This window comes from Vigna radiata, chromosome 10, assembly GCF_000741045.1.
Source record: "Vigna radiata var. radiata cultivar VC1973A chromosome 10, Vradiata_ver6, whole genome shotgun sequence".
NCBI lineage: Eukaryota > Viridiplantae > Streptophyta > Magnoliopsida > Fabales > Fabaceae > Vigna > Vigna radiata.
The window spans coordinates 18,741,952-18,754,027 of record NC_028360.1 but is presented as its reverse complement, the minus strand read 5'-3'; the positions used below and the strand labels follow the sequence as shown (position 1 = coordinate 18,754,027).

Genomic DNA, 12,076 nt, shown 5'->3' with positions numbered 1-12,076 from the left:
TTTTTATCAATATATATTTTTTATACAAAATAAAGTTATTTTACTTTCGAAGAAACTAAAACATTAATTTATTATATATGTATTCCGCAAAGCACTGGAAATAGTTAAACCAATATAGGCTACCACGAATGTAAATACTAATTTATAACTCAAAATAATCAAAATTTAATATTAGATTTGTTTTTGTTTTGACATTGGTAAAAGGTCTCGACGTCTAATTTCTTCTTAAAAAAGTTGAAAATACTTTATTTTAAATGTTAATATTTTTTTTATCATATAAATTTCCTTAAATCACACGTCAAAGGTTTATATATAAAACTAAAAAATAATATTTTTATTGTCTTTAAAAGTTGACTAAAGCGTTCCCAACATCTAATTTGATTTAGATGTCAACTTTGCTTTTTATGAGTGTAAAAAATATCCAAAAGTACTTTAGAAGTAGCGTCAAAATGAATTTTTTTATCAATTAAACATCGGTGGTGGAGGGGACCGACGTCAAATGTCATTTTAAATACTAAAAACTCAGAACGTGAGTCTCACTTTCTTTCGCATTTTCGTTTCGTCGCGTTCGTCATTGATGCTCCAAGGTATGTTTGATTGATTTTCTTCCAATTAATTCATTTTGTATCGATTAACTTTAGTTGACAACGATTAAATTTCGTTTGCACCGATTAATTTTGACGTATGATGTAGTTTTTTTTCGTGAGTTGACGAATCTGGGCAACATTGAGTGGTCAATCTTCATTGCTTCAAAATCATAGTAAATATAATTTTATGATGTGCTAAAATCGTTTTCTATATTTCGTATGTGGTAATATTGTAAAAATAAATTAATTTAAAAAAAAAAAACAAAAAGAACGTTGGTTTAGGAAATCCGATGTTAAAATTGACGGCCGATCTAAATTGGACGTTGAATGTAAAAATTAACCGATATTAAAAGTCTTTTTTGCATGAGTGAAGATCAACACTAACTTGTAACTCAAAATAATCAAAATTTAATATTAGATTTGTTTTTGTTTAACTTCATTTTCATTACAATCTAATACTCATAGTTTTTTTAAAAATATTATTTCGATTTCCAACCTACTCCTTTCAAAAAAAAAAATAAAATTAGACATTTTATTGAAATCCTTTTTAAATTGTAAATTGTTCTTTTCTTTTTTATATGCCACATAAAGTGTCATCAACTATAACAACGTTTCCTCTTTATTGATGTTTCGACTCTAAACTTCATTAATTCCAACACAAGATTATTTGAAATCCAAATCAAATCAAACTATTAAAATTACACAAATAATAAAAAAAAAAACATACGGGTGAGCAGAAAAAAGTTTCAAATTCAAACTAATAACACGTCAATATAATGGAAAGTTTATCCTCTCGGAAACTATCAGGCGGCTGACGAACTCATTTAGGGACAGAAAGAACAATCAAAAAGAAAAATATTGTTTTATAATGTTATATATATACACGGCCAGTTTATTTTTTATTTTAAAAATGCATCCAGATTACAGAGATTAATATTATTTAACACTAACCAGTGTATAAGCTTCATAGTTTAGTCAATATATATAATAATTAAAAAGTTTAAGAAGCTAACTTAAAAATTGGAAAATGGCTTACACTCGTGGAAAAAAGACATGAAAACATTATTTTACTCATCAAGTGTTTTCATACATATAACAGTAAAACAGCATAGGATAGAAAATTAAAATAATACAAAAAAGTAACAATCATATATCTGTAGATATGCAAGGCTTCTCCTATGATGAATCTGGGAAAAGCTTATTTTGTTGAATATTTTTCAATCTGCAATGAGCTCTATTTTGATGTTTCTGATTGTGACACGTCCTTTCCCATACCTGGGAACTAGCGTCACCATGACACTGTCATCATCTTCCGCTTCCAACTCTTCTAACAGATCCGTAAGTCCAAGCCTCAAACAAGTTTTGATATTTTTGTTTCTGTGCTTGTGCGTGTGAGGCACACTCACAAAGCTTCCTGCAAATTCTGTATTATCTGGTCGGATCTGCGTATCATCTTCGTCATTAATAAACACATCAAATTTGACAGGTGTGTTTCTATCAAACTCGATCTCTTCAATCACCAAAACCTCTTCCTCCTCTTCCTTCTCTTTCTTGCTTCTCGACTTATTCGGCCTTTTAACCCTTGTTCTCACAACTGAATCCAACACCAGTGGAAACTTCACACTCCTTGAAGTCTCAGCAGCATGTGCTGCACCAACACCAAAATTTTGTGCCAGTGCTACATTCCTAGCCCTTGGCTTACGCAGTGTGGGCTTGGAATTTAACCATGGGATGTCAACATCTTGGTAAACATACCCTAGTTTTCGGGTGTCAAGACAATCCTTGACCTTTACACGCACAAGGTTCTTATTCTCATCGTAGAAGAGAAACCCGGATTCTAACCAATCCGAGTCGGTGAAATCCCTTCTGTTCCCACCAAGTGTTTTCCATACGGACCACAACCTATCAATATTGGAATGATGAGAATAGAAAATGGGGTCTCTTGCGGCCGAATAGAAGGTCCCCATGTTCTCGTTGTTGGGCTGGTTGAGATCACCGGTCCATCCATGAACGGGGCCATGTGGAACATTCTCTACGGATCCACCACCCGGGTCAGGTTCATCTCCAGCACGGTAAGCATTGCCAAGGAACAAAGTGGGAGTCTTCCCATTAGACACAACTTGCCTATACATTATGGTAAGGTTGGAGGAGATGTTTCCTTCGGCATCAGGATCATCGAGGTTGAAGTCAAGGTCGACGAGTGTTGGTGGTTGATGATTAGGATTGCGAAGAGGGTCATAGAGAGGTGATTGACGTTGTGCATAAATGGAAGGAAGTTTCATACCCCCGGGAGCATCCCAGTTCCAAAATGGAAGGGCAAAGGTTGGGTCATTGATCAAGCTACCCAAGATCCTTTCATAGAAATATAGATACCATCGATGGTAGGGAAAGAAGAGCCAAGAGTTATGGACTTGCAGATCAAGGTCAGGGAAGCCAACTTGGTGATATGCACCATCACAATAAGCACAATGGACGTTGGCTTGCTGCATGAAATTACGTGGGTCCTTAGATGGGAGCTTTTTCATGAGGTCAAGGGCTTTTTTGTATTTGGCTAGATAGTCGTCAGTGACCAAATGTGCGGCTGGTCTCACCCGCAAGGGTTGGTTAGAGGGAGGAAACTTGAAATCGATGATTTTAGAAGATGGAGGACAACAATTGGTGGGTTTTACACCTTCAGCTAGGTCTGGTGGGCCGCATGTGCTTAGATCCGGTGGGGAAATCGGAGCCGCAAAGGCAAAAGGACTGTTATTCAGAGAAACAGCCCCACAAAGCCCTCCTAGACCAACTAGAACCTTCCTCCTATTTCCTACAATATCAGCAACTTCTGCTTCAGAAGCTTTTGGTGTTTCATTATTCTTATTTCCACTGCATCTCACTCTTGTAACTTTTGGGTATTGGAATTGTGGAAATGGATGGAAGGAAGAAGGGAGAGTGATGGAGTTGGGACAGAAATTATTGACTGGGGACACAAAAGAAAGATGAGAGATAGAAGCCATTTTCCATCATAAAAAAACCACACCTTCTATACCTTTTTATAATGACAAATTTTCTTGGATTCCGTACCTTTCTTATCTCCCCAGAGCAATTTTTCTCTTAGGATTAAAATTGGTGGTTGATAATAGTTGAATTTAAGACCAACGTGTGCAATTTGAGCTCTGGCTTGTACTGATTTAGGGACCTCATTAATGGACATTTGTTGTCATCTATCTAATATCCACATACACGTATTCAGTTTATGAAGGTTTACACGCAACGTCCGACTTCCTAATGGTGGAGAACTCTCATGGTAGAATAGTATGCATGCATGAACGAATATACATAAAATAAAAAACTCTTTTTTGTGCGTTCTTTTCCTTTGTTATTACATCATCTTGTATCTATAATATTTATCTCCCTCGTAATTAACAGTGCTGATATCCTTTTCCATATTGAATTTATTCTTTAATTAATTATTCTCAATTGTAACACACTAATTGTTACAATAATCTCAAATATAAATGAATTGTTTTGTGATATTTATGATGGTAGCTCCAATATTTTTCCTTAGTTCCTCTTTGAGCATAAAGAGAAAATCCAAATCGACGGCGGCTTGAAGGCTTTTTATGACGAGAGTCCAGACTGCGATTTACATATGTATTATGTGTGAATTTGGATTCACTGATATATTAAAGAAACGAAGTTTCTGAGAACACCACGCAATCAATCTTACAATTCAGTATTCACGTGTTATTATTTGCTGGTAACATATATCATCACAGATTCATGTTGACCGGGTTAACAAGTTTGGCGTGGATTGACTAATAAATTGTCAATATTTTAAACTAAAGATAAATTTGTCTCGATTCACACAACGATATATATAGAAGAACTTATTATTCTTTATTTTTCCTCTTAATTAATTAATATATATTAGTTTTTTTTTTTTTACTTTTAATCCCATGAAATAATTTTTTCGATCGTAGTAATGTGAATATGGTCACTAAAAAATTAATAACCATTAACTTTTTATATGTTTTTTCGTACAACAAGATGCCCTTCAGTTTTACTTTCATCATCTGTTAATAAGAGATGAAGCGATACAGGAACAACGTTAAGCTGGGTTTTTTGTTTTGGTTAGTGTTGGTGTTGTGATATATAGCATTAAATTGGAAGTTGCAATATAAAATTGTTATGCTTACGAAACAGTAACAGTAGCAGAGGATATGAATTTCTGGTTGTTACAGCAGCGCTTATTATGGTATAAGTACTGATATTTAGTTTAGGTGTTGAATTTAAGACTCATTTGGGAGTTTCGCATCTTCGGGACTTTGAAGGAACTGCTTGGCTTGTCAAGTTTATTAAGTTGACTTTAGAGACGCCATTGGGTACATCAAAATCTGAGGTCTGTATGCAATGTATTATTTTTGCTGTACGTTGTATCGTACATCTCTTTTTGCTAATTAAATATGGTAAAATTATATTACCTACTTTTTTTTATGTAAATTTAAAAATATTTATATCTATTGTAGCATTCGTACGTACACTAAATCCAAACTTTCTCTTGTGTGTTTCGATATTTATATGTTTTTAATTATTTTTATTATTTAAGTGAATAGTTGAAAGAAAATGTGTATTTAGATTATGGATTCACCTTCTTCAATAACATTAAAGAGATACAAAGTTGATTTAAGAAATATAAAATTTAGAAAAAAAAGTGGAAAAAATATAAATTTAAAGAAAATTATTGATTAGAAATTTACTGCAACTAAACGCACAAAGCAAATGGTTCCTAAATATTTCAAATAAAAATTAAACTATCAACTTTTACAGTAGCTTGATTTGTAAACTTGTGCCTCGTGTTATGGAACTCTCCAAAATCTACCATACTTTATAAATTAATGTTAATAAGTTTATATTCATATATTATGTGAAGTCAAAGGAACACATAAATAAATTCATATAACACTTATCCTCGTGTATATTATATATAGAGAGAGAGAAGTCTCTTTAAAATTGTCTCTCAACTTTGAAATTGGAAATCAAATTAAGAAATATATGTACATGGAAATAGGTTCAGATAAATAAATATATGTCTAATCTATTTCAAAATAAATCATTTGTTAAATATTTATACACCATGTATATTACACTAAAAGTTAAAATTTACCTAATAATAAATATTTTGTGTTTTTTTATGATAACAAAAAATAATAAAATTATAATTATAAAAATAAATATCTTTTATTTATATCATAGGTAATTTTTATTTATTTAACTTAAAAAATAGTTAAGTTCAAAAAGATTAACGCTCTAACATAATAACTGAAATAGTTAAGTTTTTCTTTTCTTTTAAACTTCAAATGGAAAGTCGAATTTACAAAATTAATATAAATTGTTATGTTCGTTATTTTTTTTTTTTTCATAATCATTACCATCTTCAGAGCATAAATATTAATTTTGTATTTATGTTTATAGGCTGAGGAGACGTACTCAATATGCAATCCATTTTATATTTTGTCTTGCTTGACTACAGCGTTGGAGAGTAGCACAAGTAAATTTTAGAAGCAGGAAAAGTCTTGCATCACCTAAAATTTAGAAAAATATACACACATGTATATGATTAGTTTGATTTATTTTCCAATTATTTTTTATCCCATCTTAATTTTTAATATAAAGTTTATTTGAAGTAAATATGTATTGGTTTTTATATATTTTTAGACATTTGAAATATTAGATTGAAAAATAGAACAAAATTAAGATAGATTTGAAGCTGATGGGCCAAACCTAGAGTGGGGTTCTTGGAAAAGTAGGTTAGTGGCGTTAGGTTTGGTATCCTAAAGAAATTTATCACGGAAGAAATTTCTTCCGTACCAAATTATAAATGCATTTAAATATACAATTATTTTTATTTTGAAAAAGTAAAATTCATTTATTCATACAAACAGGTAAAATCCTAATAAAAATAAGTTAAAAATATACTTACGATTAAAATAAAATATTATCACTGTACCCAAAAGATTCTGATCATATCTATAATAAGAAGAGAATCCACTTTTTATTATTCTTTTAATAGAGTATGGAATATCTGGGTATTAAATTAATAATATTATTTTATAATTATGGTTACTACAATATTTTAAATAAACTAATCATACGTTTAAATATATTTAAACTATTTTAATAATGTTTTGTAAAACCTGGTTTCATGAGCTTGCTTACAAATTTTGTAGGAAAAAAAATGTTAACAAGGAAGATAAAGTTACAGAAAATCAGCATCTAATTAATATAATAGGTCCCAAAACTGAGATAATTAAATATTGTGAATCTAGGTTATTAGATTCTTTATTACCTATAAAAAAGATAATAAATATTTGATAGGTTTATAGGTTAGTACGTTGAACAAACTCCCAAATAAAATTGTCGCTATTAGATTTTTGTCAATGTTTTTTGAATGAATATGATTTACTTAGAATTTTTTTTCCAATGACAGCTTGAATTTTGCAAGTCTAATTTCACTCAATAAATCCAATTCTTTGATTGAAATTCCTTCAAACAAAAAATCTTTATTATAGGTAAACTTTTACTGAATAAATTTCTAAATATATTTATTTATTTATTTTAAAATGAAAAATAAGTTTAGATGAATAATAATATTATTGTATTAGGTCAGGGGTATGAAGACAGATCTAAGGTGTACATATTATTTAGGCTAAAACTATTGGAGGATGTAGCTTCTTTTTTTCAAACTCAAATGAAAGAAAGATCCCTTCATTAATGTGAAAGGTTGTATTTTCTAACTTGGAAATAAATTCACTCACTCATTCAATCTTTTTCTTCCACTATCACCTATGGATTCAATGTCTATGCAGGTTTTTTTTTTTCACCTCTTTTGTAATGTTTAAAATTATGCGTACATTATTTTCGTTTTATTTCATTAAAAATTATTACTAGTTAATCTATTTAATACAATTAATAAAGGTAATTTTAAAGAGAAATAATATTAAATAATTTTATTTCAAGTTTTTTTATCACTAGTTATTAATATTTAGAATAAAATTATGATTATTATTAAATAGTATATATATATATATATATATATATATATATATATATATATATATATATATATAGACACACTCATTGGCTGTAATTAATTTTTATTATTCTTTGTTATTCATTTTTGTATTATATTAATTTTTTATTCATAAAAAATAATATTTTTGACAGTAATTAAATTTATTCACAAAATATATATTAAATTCAACTGCAGAGTTATTATATTTTTTCACTGGATAGTTTTATATGTTTTTAGATAATATGTAAAACATATTTAAATTAAAAGGCTAGCGAAAATTTAATAATAATAGTATTATTATTATTATAGAGGTAATAATAATAATAATAGGAGTTGAATTAACAATTTAATCTACTTTGATATTTAGTATGAGCCTTCAAACTATTGGAGGAAGTACCCCTCTCTAATTCCTAACTGCACCTCTAGGAGAGTAGGGTCAGGCCCGTTCTGCATAGCCCATCTTTAATTTAGTCTTTTCATTCACCGAAAACCTACTCATTTAATAAACCATATAAACAGACACACCTTATGCTATTAAATTAAACAAAAAAACTACTAATCTGTATTCATCAATTCTACTAACTAAAATTTCTAAAGAAAATTAGTTTTAATTTAGAATGTTTTAAATAGCATTTTGAGGTGCTTTCCAAGGCTAAAACCAGCCTAAACTTGTTTAAAAGAAACTTACTTTGCCTAGTTAAAAATAAATAAATAAATAACCAAAATAGATTCTGTAGTATGAGGGTGGCTGGCCGGTCGGTAATGGGGCGTTAAGGGTGAGAAGATCGGCAAATCAGTTGGGTCAAGGAAGTCCGGTTGCAAGGTTGAATCGCGAATGAACGTTAAAGGAAGCATTAAAAGGTAATTAATGGTATGAGAAACACTGTAAATGGTCTTAATAGGCGAATGTTACTTAAGGAGAAACAGAAGATATAACATTTATGGGCAGTTAGTGCTAATTGTTGGGAATAATGCCTATAGATATAGCGTTAATGACTAGGTAAAACCATTTTTGTCTAATCACATTCACATTGACCTTTTTGAGACCTATCTTACTTAAGTGTCGGAGTGATTCTGCATATCACAACCGTTCGATATTATGAAGGAAATCTTTGACAGACATTAGAAAATTGGCAGATCAGAGGAAATTTAGAGTGTCTTCAGTCTTAGATCGTATAACTGAAACAGATTCTAAAAAACAAACTGTTAGATGATGTCAAAATTTCATCTTCCAACAATTTTTATACTTAATCTATTTCACAATAAAAAAAATATTTATTTTATAAATCAGATCACCAAGTATTTTGACTTTTTATTAACTTCTTATGTATTTAAAGTTTGTAATTTATAAAATAAATTAATGCGATTTATTTAATTATATATTATATAAAACGTAATCAAGTATCAAGTACCCGAATAATTTGTTTTTAAAGCTTATATCTACTTTAAAGAAATAGAGTTTCTACATAAAATTAATAAGATTAAGAGTTTTTAAATTAGATAATAAATATGAAAGAACATAAATAAATGTTAAAATTAAATCATAATAAAAAGTTATTTTCTAAATCAACGTATGTTGTTATATAATTATAATTCTATGCTCTTTTGAATAATTATTTAAAAAGAATTAGAACATGTGTTTATTTTTATTTTTTAAAATTATTTTGAATAAAAATTTTATTTGAATGAATTTATCTAATATGTATCAATTATTTTTTTATAAATTTAAATATTTTTATTTTTTAATTTAAACTGCTTTTATCTACAAATTATTTAACAATTTTTATCGTATAGAATTTATACGTAATTAGTACTATTTATTTTAATTATCATAATATTTTTTAATTGGAAAAACTTCTTTTAACAACACTTTTTTAACAATTTTTTGACAACGCATACGTGGCAGCTTGTGATTGGTCTGTTTTAAATATTTTTTAAACATAAATTCAAATAGACCAATAAAATGATGACACATGTCCCGTTGTAAAAAAAAGTTGTCAAAAAGTGTTATCAAAATATCATTATCCTTTTTAATTTAAGTTATATAAAAAATTAAGATAGAATGCAACAAAAATAAAAAATAATATAATAATTAATTTTAGTATAAAATTAAATACTAATAAATTAAGAATAGGAAAAAAATATTAAATTTAATAAATTAAAAGGAAAATAATTTTCTTTTTATATAAATCAAAATTAAACTCCTCAAAGAACGTGAGATGAAAATAACAACACTGTGACTTAAAAATGCATTTAAATTTATAAGATAAAAATAAAATAATATATCATTTAGGATAATGATATTTAGATAACATTTTTTTTTACAACATTTGAACATTGATTATGTGTCAATATGTGATTGGTCAAAAATTACTCCACAATCAATAATAATAATCATAAATATTATTGTGAAGTAATTTTTGACCAATCACAAATTATATAATCAATGTTCAAATGTTGTAAAAAAAATATTGTCTAAATATCATTATCTATCTTTTGTATGAAAAAAATGCTGCAGAATTTGGCCGGTGTCAGAAGGAGCATGTGAAATAGCTGAGTCAGATCATTGTCACGTTACATTCTGAAAATGGATAAGATTTGCTAATTTTAATGATTCTCTCCTAGTATTCAAATCCAACCACCTCGTTTCTACTCAACCCGTTCCCACAAATCAATGTCATAATTTTTTTTTTCCTTTTTCACAAATATTCATTAAGTATACTTTTATTAGTTACTCTAACTATTATAAAGAACTTTTAATTTTCAGCATTAAATTGTTTCATAAATCCTATCTGTCTTACATTATCATCTTTATCTACTTTTTTTGTTAGGATAGAATTACCACGTTGACACACGCTTTCTCTCTTCCTGTACCATCTGTATATATTAAACATGAACGACTCCTTCTTCCCATCACCATCATTCTGTTTTTCAAAGACATTCATCATTTGCAGCTGTTCTGATTCCTATATAGAAAACATGTTGGGAATTTTCAAGGAGAAGTTGGTCAATGCACCAAAGGAGCTGAAGAGTCCAGCTTCTATGAGTTGGTGCAGTAAGCCTAAGCTAAGCAATGAAATCCTGAATGATTTCATGTCCTCGAATTCTTCGAATGCTTTCTCCATGTGCTTTGGAAATGATGCTTTGGTAGCCTATTCCCCTTCAAACAGCAACTCCACTCATCACAGATTCTTCAGTGGTTTGGATGACATATACTGCGTTTTCATGGGTGAGTTGCACAACCTTAGTAGGCTGAACAACCAATATGGGCTATCAAAGGGAACAAAGGAGGCCATGTTTATAATTCAAGCATATCGAACGCTTCGAGACAGAGGTCCATACCCTGCTGATCANGTTCTCATTCAACTCGAAGGCAGTTTTGGATTTCTCATATATGACCACAAGAATGAAACTGTTTTTGTTGCATCTGTAAGTCTCTTTCCCTCATCTCTTCATACTTTTCCAACATCACATCACTTTTTTGGACTTACCCACGTCTTATATGACTTTCATCAGGGTTCCAATGGCCAGATTGGGCTCTATTGGGGTGTTGCAGCCGATGGTTCGATAGTGATTTCTGAAAATCTGGACCTTATTAAAGCAAGTTGTGCTAAATCATTCGCACCATTTCCAACTGGTATGTAAATGTGATTTGTCTTTATGTAAGGAAGGATTCTGTGATGTCAGCAGCATTGATTGATTGTAAGTAATAGAATTATAACGCATAAATGGGGTTGGAATTGCAGGGTGTATGTTTCACAGTGAACATGGTCTGATGAACTTTGAACATCCGACGAGGAAGATGAAAGCAATGCCAAGAATTGATAGCGAGGGGGTTATGTGTGGGGCAAACTTCAATGTTGACTCTCAATCAAAGATCCAAACGATGCCGCGTGTTGGAAGTGAAGCTAACTGGGCTACTTGGGGATAGTTGAAAACTTTGTGATTCATGCTTCAATGTTGAACATGACTTTCGTAATTTATAATATGAATGACAAGTTTTTGCTTTTCACTTGTAAATTCTTGGTTTGCTTATTATGTAATTGAATCTTTCATCGCAAAATGAAGTAAGAGAGAAGATAATTAATGACTCATGATTCCATTGAGTCTGGGTATATGTGGTCTGTCAACATATGGCAAAGACATCCTTAATACATTACAATATTGTAAAAAGTTCATATGGATAGGTAACTATTGTATAATGAACAAACGATTTAATCTTAAAACAAAAGAAAAACATCATCTTGTTGTACACCAATAGTATAATATTTCATACATTTTAACGTGAATTGAAATGAAAGTTATTTATTAATTCTTTCATTAGTGTTGTTAAAATACTTATTGATAAGCTTTGTATCCCTTTAGTAATTTTGCTATAAAAATTATCTATAAAATATAATTATCTATAAAAAAAATATATTATTTTCTTAAAAGA

General features: G+C 29.5%; 2 protein-coding genes across 2 annotated transcripts; one reads left to right on the top strand and one right to left on the bottom strand.

Annotated features, from left to right (window-relative positions):
- Positions 1-1,638: 1,638 nt before the first annotated feature.
- LOC106774966 (polyphenol oxidase A1, chloroplastic-like) lies at positions 1,639-3,608 on the bottom strand. The gene has a single exon (XM_014661987.2). The coding sequence runs from the start codon at positions 3,581-3,583 to the stop codon at positions 1,805-1,807; it is 1,779 nt and encodes a 592-aa protein (XP_014517473.1). The 5' UTR covers positions 3,584-3,608; the 3' UTR covers positions 1,639-1,804.
- Positions 3,609-10,553: 6,945 nt separating this feature from the next.
- LOC106775306 (stem-specific protein TSJT1-like) lies at positions 10,554-11,733 on the top strand. The gene is made up of 3 exons (XM_014662417.2): positions 10,554-11,070; positions 11,158-11,278; positions 11,388-11,733. Exons 1-3 carry the CDS (start codon positions 10,621-10,623, stop codon positions 11,570-11,572), a joined length of 756 nt encoding a protein of 251 aa, XP_014517903.1. The 5' UTR covers positions 10,554-10,620; the 3' UTR covers positions 11,573-11,733.
- The last annotated feature ends 343 nt before the right edge of the window (positions 11,734-12,076 follow it).